This window comes from Oncorhynchus masou, chromosome 2 (genome assembly GCF_036934945.1).
Source record: "Oncorhynchus masou masou isolate Uvic2021 chromosome 2, UVic_Omas_1.1, whole genome shotgun sequence".
NCBI classification, from domain to species: domain Eukaryota; kingdom Metazoa; phylum Chordata; class Actinopteri; order Salmoniformes; family Salmonidae; genus Oncorhynchus; species Oncorhynchus masou.
In genome coordinates, this window is record NC_088213.1 from 38,039,262 (window position 1) to 38,057,438 (window position 18,177).

General features: G+C 49.4%; 1 protein-coding gene across 5 annotated transcripts in view; it reads left to right on the forward strand.

The window, feature by feature from the left end:
• LOC135504494 (protein CBFA2T3-like) overlaps positions 1-18,177 on the forward strand; it is a 68,222-nt gene that overhangs the window by 32,406 nt on the left and 17,639 nt on the right. For 3 of the 5 annotated variants that reach the window (XM_064923137.1, XM_064923153.1, XM_064923169.1), the window contains exons 2-4: positions 10,950-11,105; positions 16,795-17,045; positions 17,227-17,316. In XM_064923137.1, the coding sequence (XP_064779209.1) occupies positions 10,950-11,105; positions 16,795-17,045; positions 17,227-17,316 (497 nt within the window). The remainder of the gene's footprint in view (positions 1-10,949; positions 11,106-16,794; positions 17,046-17,226; positions 17,317-18,177) is intronic. The other 2 variants (XM_064923145.1, XM_064923161.1) reach the window with 1 other exon arrangement.

An 18,177-nucleotide genomic window follows, 5' to 3' on the forward strand; every position in this document is an offset into this window, starting at 1 on the left:
GCAGAGACACATCACCCACTATGTGACTGCCTCCTCGCTAATGTCATGAGCTATTGTGCATGTGCCTGGGGCATGTGAAGGGGTATGAGATAGGGAGTCACAGACCGGGGGAGCCGTTAACAGGGATGCAGATGGTGTCAGTGGTGACAGACAGAACAGCTGTTTAACGCTGAGTGAAAATACATGGTTCCAGTTCTCAACATTGCTGACTGAGAGGAGGTGAGAACAGCAAGACTCGATGTTGTTTCATTTGGTCACTTCGGTGCAGGTGTCAATTGGCTGTTTGTGCTCGCTGGTCACAGACAGAATGAGAGAGAGGAAAGAGACAATAGGCCTTCACACATCCACTGATTCAAAAACGGTCCAACATTTAAAAAAACACACTCACATTGTATTCGAGGGAGATGGACAGGCGATGTGTGGTCAGTCAGGAGGTGTGTGTGTCAGGGGGGGGGGTTAGGTTGAAGTCAGTTTGTGCTCCATAAATCAGCAGTAATGACGTAAGAGGCAGAGCAAACACAGCAGGTCTGGGCTGCAGCTGGCCGTGGGGCTGAGCTGGCCAGAGAGAGGAGAGAGAGAAACACACAGAGAGCAGAGACGGCAGCTGTCAGACCCCGGTCCCCGTCCTCCTTCCCATCGCACACCTGTCACACAGGAAGTCCGGGCCTGCCGCTGTTTCCTGGATACGCCTCCTCAGCCAAACACACTCTCCTGCCTCCTGCTGCAGCCTCTAGAGCCTCTAACACAGAGATTGAGCTGGGAGCTGAGAGAGAGAGAGAGAGAGAGAGAGCATTGTGACAGCTCTGAATGCATCATTCATAACAGCCAAACAAAGTAAATAAGGCCCAGGGAAAACAGATCTATATTTGTATCTGACGCAAACGTTTCCCATGTACTCTCAGTGACATGGCTCTGATGTTTATGCTAGTGCTCTATGACAGACAGAGAACAGATCACTGGACAGTTTGGACTTCTTTTCTAACTCTCCCACAGAGACAATGGCCCACATGCCCACACTTATGTGAGGAATATTCCCACGCTTCCCCTTCCCATGACCAATCTGAACTAATCCAGATGTACAGCTCGCAGATGGACTCACACTCTCACTACATGCCTCTCTCTCTCTATCTCTCTCTCTCTGCTCCCAGTTTGGCTCAGTCAGAAATGCTAGAGTGCTGTACAGGAAGTGATGTCACACAGCCCTGTGGCAGACGGTTGATGGGCGATGACGATGAGGCAGCCAGGCTGTTAACAGCAGCCGGAGCGTCAATGTTGTCATTGGCAAAGTTCTTCTTTGTTTTTGTCAGGATTGTCAAGGCGGGCCCTCAGGAGGGCTCCTCGCCCTATTCCCAAGCCGCCCTTCATGCTGCCTGTATGCAATTAACAGAGTAATTAAAAGCCTGATGAGCTAATTGGTGTTTGGTGAAGCTGCAGGTGTTTTGATAGGGGAGCTTGTTTGTGTAAGTGCACAGTATAAACAGATTCCGATCGAGGGTAATTTTTGGCACGGTTTCCCCCCATAATTTGAATAATATGGGTGTTTAGGGGAAAGCAGGTCCATTACTGTTACTGTTTAATAGGCCAACGTTAATAAAATTGTCATAAATCTTAATCATAAGAGAAATAAACAATTTTATTCAAAGTTGTTCTGGAAAGGTATTAAGTATAAACTCAATTTGGGGAAAAATGACATCATGTGAGGTCAGGTCTGATGGGGTCTTGTTGAACTGTGACCTCATTGTTGTCCAGAGAAGGTGGAAGAGAGAAATGACTTTCATTTAAACTTTTTTCAAGCTCAAATTAAATGTTGTTGTACCCTGAGGCAGAACTCTCAGCTGGCAGCAGAGAGAGAGAGAGCGAGAGACAGAGAGAGGCTGAGGCTCTGAGCAAAGGAAGAGAATTGCTCTGAGGAACTGGGCCAAATAAGTCCCCCTCTCCTCCCTGCACCCCCTCTCCTCCCTGCACCCCTCTCCTCCCCCCTCTCCTCCCTGCATCCCCCTCTACTCCCTGCATCCCCCTCCCTACTCCCTGCATCCCCCTCTACTCCCTGCACCCCCCTCTCCTCCCTGCACCCCTCTCCTCCCTGCATCCCCCTCTACTCCCTGCATCTCTCTCTCTTCTTGTTTGCTTCACCTCCCTCTACCCAACCCTTTCCTCTCCACCTCTCTTCATCTCTCTCTCTTTCTATGTCTTTATAGTGTCATTTATATATCCCTGTACCTTCCCCCACTCTCTCTTCTCTCTCTACCCACCATGTTTTAGTGTTTTCTCTGTTCTGCTCTGTGCCCTCCCTCCCTCCCTCCCTCTCTCTCTCAGCGTTGGCAGATGTGCTGGTGACGGCTGTGTGCCCATGGCGCTGGCGGTCCCCAGGTGGCAGAGATGACAGTTATTGATGTTCAGGTGTGAGCTTTTTACAGTGGGCCTGGAGCCTATAGCCAGCCAGCTCCACGCACTCTGAGCACACTCTCCTGCTGAATGGGTCTGATAGAACAGCAGCAGCAAGAACACAAACAACACAGCAACAAGTCCACCTGAGAATTAGGGCTTAGCTGCTTGTGAGCACACAGCTGTGGACTTGGAAGTCCAGCTTTTCTTCCCTTTGGTTGTGTTGCCAGTATGAGTAGAATCTTGGTGCAAACTGCAGAGGCCATATTTTTTTTGCTGAAATTAGGATGTTGACGGATCCAAACAACGGGCCAGTTAGTTCTTGTTGGTATGTGTATGTGTGTGAGATCCCCAGAGTGGCCGCACACTCGTCTCTGTGTCTCGGCCGGTGCCAGTGCCCAGTGCCGTCCTAACACACTCCAGATGTGCCAGGCCGGGGAGTTGTTCTTGGCACGGACCGCCTCGGCAGAATGTCACAAATACTTTCCTTTATTTAGGAATGGCTCTTGGTTAGCGGCTGGGGAGGAGGGGAGGAGGGGAAGGGAGCAGAAGGAGAGAAGAAGGGAGGAAAAAGAGAGCTAGAGGGAGGGTGGGAGCAAAAGGAGAAGGGGGGGGGTGGAGGAGAAACAGAGCTCCATGGAACATCTGGATTTTATTAGCAGCCATTGGGAAAATGTGAAAAGGACGGGTTTTTTTCTGTGAGTAGCGATATGCTCCATGTAACCACTTCACTGCCGAGCGACGCCCTCCCTGAAGAGAACAGATGGCCGCTAGACTTCAATACAATTATATCAATAACAGTCATCACTGCCGTCAGCGCCACATGACAAGCACACTAAAGTACAGAGAAGCAGGGAACCCAAACTTGTCTCACAAGTGCTGTTGTGTTGGGTGGAGAAGGAAGCCGACTCTGAAACGCAGGTCCCTCGTCAGGGTGTTTTCGTCACCATCACCATGAAGTCTCCCTCTCCCTCACAGTTCAAATCAAGAGCTGGCTTTTCCACCAGCCCGCCACTAACATTACCCAGAAACAGCAAACAGATGGGGGATGGAGAGAGGTGGAGGAATAAACTGTTATGTAGTCGGTAAATGAATAAACACAAAGACGTAAGGGAATAAACACTGGTGCACTGAACAATTCAGAGACAGAGTCCTATTTAAACATAAACAGAGAAGTAGAGAGTAGGGAGTAGCAGTATTGGTTCCTTGTTTTCCATGTTGTTCTACCTTTCTCCCAGGCCATGCCTCATGTCTCAGACATCTGAGTACTGTATCTGCTGTCTCTGACTGGTGCAGACGAGGAGAGAGCTGATCTCTCCTGTGTATTAGACCGTTTTACACTGACCTTGTCCTGGTCTGTCCTGGTCAGCTCGTGTCCTCTGCCCAGTAACTCAGTGGTAACTAGGTCAGCCCAGGAACCAGTGTGTCTGGCCTCATCCCTCTCTCCTCCTCCTCAAATGGATGGAGTGTCTGAGGACCCCCTCCTTCTCCTCCACACAGCTGGGGTCTCAGCAGTTACACACCCCATGGGTCACCACTGCACTGCCGCCACACCCTAAATGGTTTTAACATATATTCTGTGAGTTATTACTGTATGTGCTGTGAGGCTCCTGCTGCGCTCAGTCTAACTTTCCCTATGTTGTCTATCTTTCATTCTACACACACACACACACACACACACACACACACACACACACACACACACACACACACACACACACACACACACACCCACACACACACACACAGTCACACGGTCTCTCACACACACACAGTCACACGGTCTCACACACACACACACACATGCATTTTCTCCCTGGGCCTTTCAGTTCTCCATTATTAAACAGAAATTTATTCCCCACTGAATGTTGGTTTTCACTAAACATATTTGTTCAACCCAGTCTGTGTAGTATCGCAGTGATTCTCAAGTAACAGGGTAACGTGTATATTTGTTTCTGCTTGTTCCATGCTTGTACATTTCTGTGGAGGGAGCTGGGGCTGCTCTCTCTCCAAGGCTCTCTCCCACCCTGTCATTAGTGAACCTAAAGCCTCTGAACTCTAAATCAGCTCAAGATGATCCCCAGTCTGGTTTCTAACACAAAGAGAGATAAAGACAGAGAGAGAGAGAGAGAGAGAGACAGAGAAAGAGAGACCGGGAGAGTGACCAAGAGACAAAGAGAGAGACACAGGGAGAGAGAGAGAGAGAGAGAGAGAGAGAGAGAGAGAGAGAGAGAGAGAGACCGAGAGACAAAGAGAGAGACACAGGGAGAGAGAGAGAGACACAGAGAGAGAGAGAGTGAGGCACATTGTAAAAACACTGTATATATATATAATATGACATTTGAAATGTCTTTATTGTTTTGAAACTTCTGTATGTGTGATGTCTACTGTTAATTTTTATTGTTTATTTCACTTTATATATTATATACCTTACTTGCTTTGGCAATGTTAACACATGTTTCCCATGCCAATAAAGCCCCTTGAATTGAATTGAATTGAATTGAGAGGAGAAAGAGAGTCTGCCATTCAGACAGGTTGACTGAGTTCTCCCAGGCAGGAGGACCTTTACATCATCATCAATGCCAGGTTCATCCATCCAGCATGTCTGATCACTATCTAACCCACTATCCCTCTGCTCCAACATCTCCCTCCCGTCAGACCTAGTCTATTCTTTATGGTGCCTCCACCCACTCCCGTGCTAAGGGGTCTCTGTCAATCCCTGGGTCAGGAGAGGGGCGATGGGGATGGGGAGTCAGGGAGTCTGGAGGGGGCTAGGGAGAGGGTGCGGGGTGCGGGGTCCTGGGGCCGAGGCGCAGGGCTCTAATCCCCATGTTTTGATGTGAGGCCTGTGTTTGTGTGGACTACTCGGCGGCCTGATGGGGAGCAGATGTGGGAAGGCAGGCGGGCGGGCACCGAGCCAGAGCAGCTGGGAGAAATTAAAAACAACAGCATTCCTGGAGACTGGGGGAATTACAGAGAGAGGGAGAGAGAGAGAGGGAGAGAGGGAACGCGCTAGAGACAGGGAGAGATTTCGGGGTATGTGTCCCAGATAGGAGCCCATTTGGAGAGAGGGAGAGCGACAGAGGTGCAAGAGAAGATCTCTAGAGACCACCTCAGAGTCTGTCTGTGTCTAAGGCACAGTTACAGTAGCTCTGTTCTAATGTGAAGGATAGGCCATGTGATAACAGAGACACTACCAGCAGCCAACCAGCCTCTTAATGGCCTGTCATTACATGATGGTTTCTTGTGTGTTTGGTGGTTTTAGTGAAAGCGTATGTCCTGAAATCTATCAAGAGACCCAGAAATAGCTCCAGAATGACAACCTGGAGTGTGATCTCGCACGGAATAGTTTTTCATCTTGTTTGTAGCACAATAAGGACTGAACTGAAACCCTTTTTAGAACACAGATTGTTGACTGACCGTTCCTTCCCTGAAAGCCATTTTTAGGCGTGATTACCGGAAACATACAGCTGTGTACAGGAGAGACTGACAGCAGTGTAATCACCAAAAGCTTTTGACTGCATACTGTGGGCTGCAGCTAAGGCCAGAGCCAGCGCCGGGCTCCCAAATCCTCAGGGAGTCTATGAGGCAGCATTGTATCCTGGGTAAGAATCTATTTTCTGTATTGATTACTGTGTAGATCCACTTTGAGTGGGAGATAAAAGGGCTGCGTGGAAGGAAGAAGAGGAAGGCTCAGAACGTCCTGTACCTCTCCCCTGAACAGGATCCACTGTGGTGCTCCGATGCCATGGTTCCTTAATTAGACAGAGGAAACACAGTGAAAGCAACAGGACACACGCTGTGGTCAGATGGACATGCTGGGGGATTGACAGCTCTACCCAGGAAGTCTGTTGAGGTGTGGACCATCAACTCTGTCTCTCTCTCTCTTACCAGTCTCTCCATCTCACTCTGTCTTTCCCTCTCTGTTTTTCCTTTGGCATGAGTCCTTCCTGTCCTTCAGCACAATGGGAGCACAGATGGCCACAGATGGGGGGGGGTTCGGACAGAGCAGACTTTCTAATGTATTAAAAATGAAATCCAGTTGTGTGTGTGTGTGTGTGTGTGTGTGCATCCTTTAGCTGGTCAGATTAAACAGCTGTGAGTAATCCCACAGCAGTTGCAGACAGGCCAGGAGGGCCGGACTCCTCCCCTCCTCTCTCCCCCTCGCCCCAGGAGTCTCGGCCGTCCCAGAACCCCTCGGGAGCCCTAGCAGCAGTTGCCATGTGAAGGAACTCTCCCCGAGGAGTAAATTAACAGCCCTGATTGAGGCATGCTTTCTGTCAAAATGGTCACTGTTTCAATCAAATCACAGTCAGAGGGTGGGTCAAGATTGTTCAGTCGTCATGGAAATAGAGTGCGTGTACATTATGGGATTCGAGTGAAATGGCCAATCAGGGATTGTCAGTCTGTCTGCATTTTTTTAAAGCAAAAAAGTGACAAAAATCCAGGCCTCAAAGAGTTTGTGTGCGGTACTCTTTAGTTGTTTTGTTGTTGTTGAAGTCAGTCAGTATAGCTACAATAGCTCCTGAACAGGAATACTGTTTGTTGAGTGTGGTGACTGATGGACGAGCCCTGCCCTGCCTGCCTCCTCTTCTCTCTGACAGACAGACACCCAGGCAGACCAGAGAGGAGAGCAGCCCAGCCGTGCAGCACAGGGCCAGGCAGGGTACCTGTCTACATTTGTCCATGGCTGGGAGCGGGGACATTGCAGTCCTACTGGCAGGAGCCACCAGCTCAATATACCAGTATTGATGCAGGGACTGGTTTGGGTTTTTACTTTACCTTCTATACCGGTATTTGAATGTTTGGTTTGTTAAATGTGATATGCAGAGTGTAATGTCACTTCTTGTAGTTGACTTTGCTACTTGAGTCATCTCTCTCCGCTCTTTCTCTCCGTGACACTTTCCACACAGACCTAGCCACGCCCCCTGTCACTCAAGGAGCGCATTTGATGTTCCTCGACCACAAGACACTTGCGTTCAGTCTGCATGGTCAATGTAGCATATACAACAACAATACTGATGACAACAATGCTGTTTTCACTTTGCTTCTTAACATAAATCCACTAGCGTTCTATAGTGACACTATTAGTTTGTGTTTCTTACAGCAAACAGCAAATCAGCTAGTTTGTCTTTTCTTAGCAAGTTGCCCTAAATCTTGTGAGACGCTAATTGTTAGCCGCTAAAGCTAATAGCTAGCTAATAAATGTACTGAGTAAGAGCAAACGTAGCTAGCTAATACAGCCTGACAATGCCAGTGATGGTGTAGACCTAAATCAGCATGTTGTTTGTGCAATAGTATCTTCTAAATCAGAGAAATATGCGAAGCAAGAATATGTTGGCTACATGAAGTAGCTAAGAGAAAACATTCAATGTAGCCAAAGCTGATAGGGTCCCCTAGAAAACACTTATCAACACTTTAGTTCCTACCCTGTCACAAGAACTCCTCCCTGGCGTTTTAATTCATTGTCATCTGAAACAACACTGTATTCAAAGTGCCCACTATTATATTCTAACTATAGAATTAGAATAGTCTTTATATTCATGATACTGCCCAATCCTTTCACTGGTTATTTTGTCTTACCCTGTACATAGATTCGTTTGATATTTCCATGACTCCATTTTTTTTTGCTCTAATTCGCAAGTCAAATCGCAATTGCAACATTTGGTTAAAAATAAATCCTAGATTATATACCCACATTATGCAGCACTGTGGAAATGATCTCCAAAACAAAAAATACCTTCCAATTTTTTAAAAATACAGTGGTATAATATTTTCGCCATATCGCCCAGCCCTAGCAGGGTTTCAATACTAACACCTTGTGTTTAGGGGGATCGGAGTGGTGTCCTGGCGAGCGCCCCTTGTGTTTGAGAGGACCACAGTCAGATTTTCAATGGCCATTGTAGCTTCTAGAATCTAGAATAACACTCTTGAAAATCAGAGCCTAGCTTTTTGGGAGTTCTACATGCAAATATGTAAATAGCTCAGAGAAGAGAAGAGTTTAAGAGAATGTTAACTGTGGCAGGAATACTGTGGAAGGGTTCCATTCATAAACCATTGCTCTGGAACACAGTGTGCCCTGCATATTTTTTTCATAGTCAGCAGCAGAGGATCTGAGTTTAGTAGTTCAGTAGTAGAGAGAAGAGCAGTAAGGAGCTGCGCCTGTCCGTCCTGGCTGCAGAGGTGACTTCTCCCTGCCACCCCAGAAACACTTTAACCCTGAGGACCGCGGCACCCTCCTGCACCCTCCACCATCCTGCAGCTGCTCTCCCTGGAGGTCAAGACCTAATTATCCTCCTGTTGTTTGTGTGGCAGTGACCTGATGTGTTTGGTTATTTTTGCACTTGACAGTGGAGGCGTCAGCGGCTGCAGCTTAGCGGGTGGGTTGGGGTGGGGGTCTGTTCCAAACATGGCCAGGAGTACTAGTACTACATGCTAGTGGGGTGCCTGTAGGTCTATGAGGCTCCCTGCGAGCTGCTCCCTGCGTGGCCGACATGATCCTGCTGTCCGAGTGGAGTTAACAGTGGAGTGAACTCTGAGACAGCTGATAGAGAGGCCTGGCTTAAACCTTCCTCCTCAGCACATGCCTCTGTACTGGTCTAATGCAGATACTGGGTCCAGGACTCGCAGGGTATACGCATATATACTCGCAGGGTATACGGTGGGTACACACACACACATGGTCTCACACACTGTAAAGCTATCTTCTCCGTGGCTGTGAAAGCCATCACACTCGGCAGCTCATGTTTTTGTAGCAGAAGGATCTCATTCCACCCACATCCCTCTGACGGCTGCTGCTTCCCCTGTTACACTCAGTGTTTACCATGGAGCATTTAATACTGAATACTCCAACACTGAGCCAGGGCTGATTACTCTCACTGGATAATGTGTATGCATGGCCCCCGAAAAATATATTAGAAAGATTATTACATTTTATCCACATTATTTCAAAGAACAAATATTATTTTGAATGAAAAAGTATGTGATTATGTGTAAACAATGTAGTTGAGATTGCAATCGATAGACCTTTTAATACATCAAAAAGAAACAGACATTTACAGCCTTCTCTCTGCAGCTTTGCATAAGAAACTACAAGAGTTGTTGTGGTCGTAGTAGGAGGCAGAAAGAATGCCAGTGTGGGGACTGGGCAGTGACAAGCCAGTGTGGGGACTGGGCAGTGACAAGCCAGTGTGGGGACTGGGCAGTGACAAGCCAGTGTGGGGACTGGGCAGTGACAAGCCAGTGTGGGGACTGGGCAGTGACAAGCCAGTGGGGACTGGGCAGTGACAAGCCAGTGTGGGGACTGGGCAGTGACAAGCCAGTGTGGGGACTGGGCAGTGACAAGCCAGTGACAAGCCAGTGGGGACTGGGCAGTGACAAGCCAGTGTGGGGACTGGGCAGTGACAAGCCAGTGTGGGGACTGGCAGTGACAGTGACAAGCCAGTGGGGACTGGGCAGTGACAAGCCAGTGTGGGGACTGGGCAGTGACAAGCCAGTGGGGACTGGGCAGTGACAAGCCAGTGTGGGGACTGGGCAGTGACAAGCCAGTGTGGGGACTGGGCAGTGACAAGCCAGTGGGGACTGGGCAGTGACAAGCCAGTGTGGGGACTGGGCAGTGACAAGCCAGTGGGGACTGGGCAGTGACAAGCCAGTGTGGGGACTGGGCAGTGACAAGCCAGTGTGGGGACTGGGCAGTGACATGCCAGTGTGTCCCGGTGTATGTGGAAGGCGGCAGGGCACGGCAGAGGAATAGCAGCCCTTGTCCTATCTCCTGGAAAAGGCGATGCCACCTGACCGCTCCAGGCCGTCCCTTCCCTCCTGTCCCCGACTGGAGCAGCCCTGCCTTTCCTTGTTTGGTCCCGGCTGGGGGCCTCGTTCCAGCCTCGTAGAAGTGTCTCTGTGATGGACAGCGGCAGATCCAGCTGCACTTGTCACTGACTGTCACGCGCCTGTCCATATGGAGGACGAGAGGGGACAGGCGGGGAGTATCAGTGGGACTGGGGCAGAGGGGTGGGAAGGGAGAGTGGGGGTGGGGCGGGTGGAGGACACTGATAGGGATGTCAGTACTACGGGGGGCGTTGGTGTGGGGGTGGGGGGTCCCGTCAGCAGCAGCTGAGCGGACCAGCAGGTGTTACTTTATGTCTCCAAGAGCTCTAATATTTTGCATGTTGTTCCAAGCCCCCATCTCTCTATCTCCTGCTGTAGTACAACATCGTTCACAGAGTCTCTGCAGCAGAAACAAGACCTCACAGCCAGGCCATCAATACATTCTCTCTCATATCAAATCAGTGGGTCATGAGTGGGTTTCAGATAATGGAAGCAACACTGATCAATAAATACAACTAGCTATTAAGAATTTTTTCTGAGAAGTAAATTGCTTGTTTGGATCAGATTTTTATCGTGTGCATTCTGTACCTGGATGTTTGCATCTGGGTGTGTTGGTGTCTGATGTGTCTTCAATTTTGTCTCTTTGTAACCGTCTCTCTCGTTCTCTCTTTCTCTTTCTCTCTCCTTCTTCTCTCTCTCTCTCTCTCTCTCTCTCTCTCTCTCTCTCTCTCCTGCAGGTAGCACAGAACAGAAGGTTGGAACGATGCCCGATTCACCTGCTGATGTCAAAACCCAGCCCAGGTTGACTCCGCCCACAATGCCACCTCCACCCCCGGCCGTCAGCCAGGCACCCAATCGCAACGCTTCATTCACACCCACCACCAGTAGGTCAAGTAAGGCATTTTTTAAATTCCTTATTTCACTGTTTGCACTCTAAAACATGTATGCATGCTATCTTTCAATTTAAAAAAATACTTATATCATATCTTACCTGGCATAAAATACTATTCTGTATTGCTACCATGTCTGTGTTCTCCCTTGAATGCCTGAATCCACTTTGTAACTTTATACAGAACCTTGTAAATTCCCTGAGGTAGTACTATGTATCTATCTTGAAGGTGTTTTGTGCAGCATTGGGCCGGGCAGGATGTGAACAGAATAGTGAGCTGGTAGGAGTGCTGCATCAGCTCTTCTCTGTCATTGGCACGGCTCTACCTCTGCGGCTGTTAGGCTGTTAGGAAGGGAACCTGCCTGGGCTTCAGGGAAACAGGCTGCTACAGGCGGCTGCTGGGCTCCATAGGCCTGGCTGTGTGTTTCTGATGAGACTGTAGCTTCAACATGATGAAGACTTGACTTCAGTCAGTTGTGTGTGTAGAATTCCCTGGTGGATCAAGTGTCTTGGAGTATGTGTGAGAATGGCTGTGGCACTGTCTCTGTGTGTGTATGTATGTATGTGTGTGCGTGTGTGTGTGTGTGTGTGTGTGTGTGTGTGTGTGTGTGTGTGTGTGTGTGTGTGTGTGTGTGTGTGTGTGTGTGTGTGTGTGTGTGTGTGGTGGGGGGGGGGGGCTTGTTTACCGGCTGTAGTTGCACAGGGGGCATTGCTGGGCTCGCCGGGCTACAGACCACTTTCTTCCCTATATAGCAATGACAGTCCGTGTTGTTTCACCTGTTGTGGTGGTCACCAGTGTAGCTCGCTCTCCCCTCTAAAACCAGAACACAAGTGGCGGGTCACATGGTTAGCCCACATGTGTGCCGACCAGCCTGGCTCCAATGGAGAGATTAGAGTCAAGGGTAGAAATGAGAGGAACTGTGTACAGAACATATATTCAAACACTACCATCTAACACACACTGTTGGCATACTGCCACATGCACTCCGACAAACTGGGGGAGAAATTAAACTCCCTGCAGATTGAAATGTTTTCAAACATTGGATGGGTGGTATCCAGATCGTCATACCATCATTCTCTCATCTCCACCCTTCTCTCATACCGGGATATACGGTCATACCACCCTTCTCTCATACCAGGATATACGGTCATACCATCCTTCTCTCATACCGGGATATACGGTCATACCATCCTTCTCTCATATCCACCCTTCTCTCATACCGGGATATACGGTCATACCATCCTTCTCTCATATCCACCCTTCTCTCATACCGGGATATACAGTATTACTGGCTTAGTACACAAGGTGGCTCCAAAAAAAACACAAAAAAAGCCCATTGGGCATCTATTACCAGAATGCTAACAAAATTAGCACAGATATTAGCGAATTTTGATGGAGGCTGCTAGCTAAATACGCTAATGAGCACAAAACAAAAATAAACGAATTGCAGAGACAGGCAATTCTGCTACGAAATGTATACATATCTGGGTAGGCGCTACCGAATGTCATTTTTGGTGAGTGTGAACATTTACAAACGAATGTGTACGAGAGACATTGTCCAAATGAACAAAGTTCCAGACGCATGCTTGTCTTAAGGAAGTACAGCACTGGCTCTGGATCAGCATGTATAGGCTACACTTGTGTCTGTGTGGAGTCTGGAGTTGCTAGGGAAACAGGCATGCCTGCTCTGCTCAGAGAAGAGGGGAGAGGAGAAGACAGGCCGAGAACTGAGAGGAGAAAAAAATGCAAGGAAATCAAGATTGTGTAAGCTGTACAGGTAACTCATCCAAAGAGCTTTGACTTCTCAAACATGGTAGAAAGCTAACACAATATGATGCCCCGTCATCTTATTAGTTCAGCCACTTACTTGCATTAACTTGCAAGTGAACTTAGGGGCCGAGTTAATGAAAGATTTCTGCGTTTTTCACTCAGGAAAGAAAGATAAAACACTTCAGAAATATCTTGCTGTGTTTTGTAAACGCAGATGTAAAATGCTTTTTATTGTAATTTCTGGTCGGCATCAGGCTAATTTCATACTTCAGTTGCACTTCTCCCCTCAGATGAGAATTCATGAAGGGGCATTCTATCAACAGACAGCCCTCTGACTGATGTGTAGCTACCTTTTCTCCTGTACTTTTCGCGGTGTAGCCTACTTTTCTCTGGTAAAATGCAAGATTAACTTTAAGCCCAACACTAGGAAATGTAACTGGCTACATTATTTCTATGATAAACATTAGAAATATGATGGCCATGCAGCTTATTTTTTCATTGGAAGCTCATTTACTTGTGTAGCTAGCTAACAGCCAAGTAGCGTTGCACTTCTGTTGTCATCTGATGAAAATGAAGCTGTTTTCTGCCGAATGTGTTGCACTAATGTCTTTTCTGTGAAGGAAAAACTATAGTTGCATCTCCCTGATCAGTCTATTGAAACAAAATAGCACTGTTGACTTTTGATATAAAACGTGAGCTCTGTCAATACACAGCTGGCCTCACCTGCTCCTGCTTTCTCCTGTTGTGCTATTTCAAACAAAAACGACTGACTCCACTGTCCTGGGGGAACTACGGTTAGCTTCATGATGTCAAATAATGTGACAGGTGAAATGAAGAATGCGATCTTCTTTATCTCCTAACGTATTGCACAAGTTAACTAAAGGTATTTACTTAAAGAGTAGCTACAAATATGAAAGTGTATTGAAAAACCTCAAATAAATAGTTTCAATATATCAAAATACCCTGGTATGCAGTATATACGGAGTGCCGCCCACCAAGCTTAAAACATATCATATTAAACTCACACATTCATACGTCCTTTAATATCTCAATAATTCAGCCGCATACACCCATGACTAAGAATAAACAAAACATAAAAACATCAGATTTATATACATTATACAGTATAAAAACAACCCATATCAGAAATATCAGAGGAAACAATAGTATACTATATGATAAGTTACAAATGAGTGAATTGAATATGATTTCATTCTGATTGAGACGTACATCTTGTTGTGACAGTCACTGAGGATGGAGTGTAAGAATATCCCACCAATATTGGGTAATGTACCATTCAGTAGATGAAGCAGGGGAAAGGTGGAACGTGGAACGGAGGGAGTAGTGGAGGGGTGTGAAGCAGGAGTGTGGCAGCCAGGCAGGGTGGGGAGGTGGGGTGGGGGTGCCCTGAACCTGAAAGCTGCAAATCTACTTTCAGCTGTTGGACATGTGCAAGGACTGATTTAGCAACACACCTGCTATTGGAATAAATAACACAGGCCGCAGGCCTATTTTTGGCACCTCTTTAACACGTTCCTCTTATAGTTGTGTCCTACTGAGTGAGTGGGTGAGCGAAAGTTAGAAACAGACTGGTGAAGGGGAGGAGGGGCAGTGGGAAAGAGGGGGGGGGGGGTCAAACGGTCCCACTTGTGAGAGGCAGTTGAAGTTACTGCACACAGAGCCTTCACTCAATCTGGTATGAGCCGAGGCAGAGCACGAGCAGCAGAGTACGGGTTAGCAGCCAACAGTGTCTTTACCCAGCCTTAGTGTGTTCCCTGGCCTCAGCCTTAGTGTATTCCCTGGTCCCAGCCTTAGTGTGTTCCCTGGTCCCAGCCTTAGTGTGTTCCCTGGCCCCAGCCTTAGTGTGTTCCCTGGTCCCAGCCTTAGTGTATTCCCTGGTCCCAGCCTTAGTGTGTTCCCTGGTCCCAGCCTTAGTGTGTTCCCTGGCCCCAGCCTTAGTGTGTTTCCTGGCCTAAGCCTTAGTGTGTTCCCTGGTCCCAGCCTTAGTGTGTTTCATGGCCCCAGCCTTAGTGTGTTCCCTGGCCTCAGCCTTAGTGTGTTCCCTGGCCCCAGCCTTAGTGTGTTCCCTGGTCCTAGCCCTAGTGTGTTCCCTGGTCCCAGCCTTAGTGTGTTCCCTGGTCCCAGCCTTAGTGTGTTCCCTGGTCCCAGCCTTAGTGTGTTCCCTGGCCCCAGCCTTAGTGTGTTCCCTGGTCCCAGCCTTAGTGTGTGGCCTCAGCCCCTGGCCTCAGCCTTAGTGTGTTTCCTGGTCCCAGCCTTAGTGTGTTTCCTGGTCCCAGCCTTAGTGTGTTCCCTGGTCCCAGCCTTAGTGTGTTCCCTGGCCTCAGCCTTAGTGTGTTTCCTGGTCCCAGCCTTAGTGTGTTCCCTGGCCTCAGCCTTAGTGTGTTTCCTGGTCCCAGCCTTAGTGTGTTCCCTGGTCCCAGCCTTAGTGTGTTCCCTGGCCTCAGCCTTAGTGTGTTCCCTGGTCCCAGCCTTAGTGTGTTCCCTGGCCTCAGCCTTAGTGTGTTCCCTGGTCCCAGCCTTAGTGTGTTCCCTTCCCAGCCTGGTTCCCTCCCAGCCTTAGTGTGTTCCCTGGTCCCAGCCTTAGTGTGTTCCCTGGCCTCAGCCTTAGTGTGTTTCCTGGTCCCAGCCTTAGTGTGTTCCCTGGTCCCAGCCTTAGTGTGTTCCCTGGTCCCAGCCTTAGTGTGTTTCCTGGCCTCAGTCTTAGTGTGTTCCCTGGTCCCAGCCTTAGTGTGTTCCCTGGTCCCAGCCTTAGTGTGTTCCCTGGCCTCAGCCTTAGTGTGTTTCCTGGTCCCAGCCTTAGTGTGTTCCCTGGTCCCAGCCTTAGTGTATTCCCTGGCCTCAGCCTTAGTGTGTTCCCTGGTCCCAGCCTTAGTGTGTTCCCTGGTCCCAGCCTTAGTGTGTTTCCTGGTCCCAGCCTTAGTGTGTTCCCTGGCCTCAGCCTTAGTGTGTTCCCTGGCCTCAGCCTTAGTGTATTTCCTGGTCCCAGCCTTAGTGTGTTCCCTGGTCCCAGCCTTAGTGTGTTTCCTGGTCCCAGCCTTAGTGTGTTCCCTGGTCTCAGCCTTAGTGTGTTCCCTGGTCCCAGCCCTAGTGTGTTCCCTGGTCCCAGCCTTAGTGTGTTCCCTGGTCCCAGCCTTAGTGTGTTCCCTGGTCCCAGCCTTAGTGTGTTCCCTGGTCCCAGCCTTAGTGTGTTTCCTGGTCCCAGCCTTAGTGTGTTTCCTGGTCCCAGCCTTAGTGTGTTCCCTGGTCCCAGCCTTAGTGTGTTCCCTGGCCTCAGCCTTAGTGTGTTTCCTGGTCCCAGCCTTAGTGTGTTCCCTGGCCTCAGCCTTAGTGTGTTCCCTGGCCTCAGCCTTAGTGTGTTTCCTGGCCTCAGCCTTAGTGTGTTCCCTGGCCTCAGCCTTAGTGTGTTCCCTGGCCCCAGCCTTAGTGTGTTCCCTGGTCTCAGCCTTAGTGTGTTTCCTGGTCCCAGCCTTAGTGTGTTCCCTGGCCTCAGCCTTAGTGTGTTCCCTGGTCCCAGCCTTAGTGTGTTCCCTGGTCCCAGCCTTAGTGTGTTTCCTGGCCCCAGCCTTAGTGTGTTCCCTGGTCCCAGCCTTAGTGTGTTTCCTGGCCCCAGCCTTAGTGTGTTCCCTGGTCCCAGCCTTAGTGTGTTCCCTGGCCTCAGCCTTAGTGTGTTCCCTGGTCTCAGCCTTAGTGTGTTTCCTGGCCCCAGCCTTACTATGTGCCCTGGAGCTCTCCTACTCAACCTTAAGGATGCATGTGCCAACACCACCCTCTTCGACCCTGTCCTCCGGCGCCCTCACACCGCATGACGTCTGGGGGGAGGAGGTAGAGGGACAGGTGGAGGATGGAGGAGGACAACAGGCTGGTACTGATGGAGGGCCTCTCTCCCTCTCTCTCCCTGCAGTGCTAAACGGGAGCAGTCACTCGAGTCACTCGCCCACTTCGCTCAACGGGGCGCCCTCTACACCCAACGGCTTCAGCAACGGCCCCGCCATGTCGTCCACCGCCTCCCTGTCCAATCAGCAGCTGCCGCCGGCCTGTGGCGCCCGCCAGCTCTGCAAGCTCAAGCGCTTCCTCACCACGCTGCAGCAGTTCGGCAACGACATCTCGCCCGAGATCGGAGAGCGAGTCCGCAGTCTGGTGCTGGGCCTGGTGGTAAGTCCTCTTCTCTATCCCTCTCCCCTGTTTGTCTATCTCTCCCACTCGTTCTCCTACTTTTCTGGAGTTACAGTACTTACTTAGTTGTGTCCAGTTATCTCTTTCTGTCTCTCCATGTTTTACTGTGAAGCTTCTTCCCCAAGTGTTCCAATCTCTCCCTTCCCCTGGTTTTTGACAGAATTCCACCCTGACCATAGAAGAGTTCCACTCCAAACTCCAGGAGGCTACCAACTTCCCTCTGCGTCCCTTTGTCATTCCATTCCTCAAGGTAAGCACATCAAAACCCAACGTAGACACACCCTCCCTTTTTCCAATAGGCTGCCTAGGAATCCCCAGCTTATTTCCCAGTATGTCCATTTGAGCAGCTTCCGCTTCTGATATTAGCTTTGCATATGGAGATGGAAGGAAGGGCTTTCGAGAACAAAACCCACCCAAACAAACAAAGAATATTCTCCGGATGGCTGGCCAGTGTAGAAAGCGACCTGGTTTCTGTGCCTGAGCCGTGTGTGATTCCTCCATTAGTGTGTGTGGGTGTGGAGCTGATTGAAGCTCGGTATATAAAAGGAGTAGGACCCTGCAGATTTCCAACCCAGTCTGCTGCCGCCTGCCTGGCGCTGGGCTGATCCGCTGGTCCATATGGCCATCGTTTGCGATTCATTAAAACTGGCACACGAGTGTTTACCCTGAGTGGCGCGGCGTGGAGAGGAGGGAGGGAGGGGGGGAGGGGAGGGTAAATAAGGCTCCCTGACAGATGTAGCCGGCCCGGGGCGGCTACCACGCAGAGCTTTTCACTCTGGCTGATGTCTTTGGCCTGATCCTGTTACCTGCATTGTCAAACCCACAGTCACGGAGACGAGAGAGAGAGAGAGAGAGAGAGAGAGAGAGAGAGAGAGAGAGAGAGAGAGAGAGAGAGAGAGAGAGAGAGAGAGAGAGAGAGAGAGAGAGACAAAATCCATCTTTCCGAACGACTGTCATTATGAATAACACATTACTCTGCTGTGGTCCAGAAGTCACAATGCCAGCTGTTCAATACATAACACATGTAACAAATGTGACAGTAGGGAATGGGCCTTCAGGGACACTGCTGACGGTTCTGATGGAGGGAGGGGCAGTCATGCTGACACTGCGT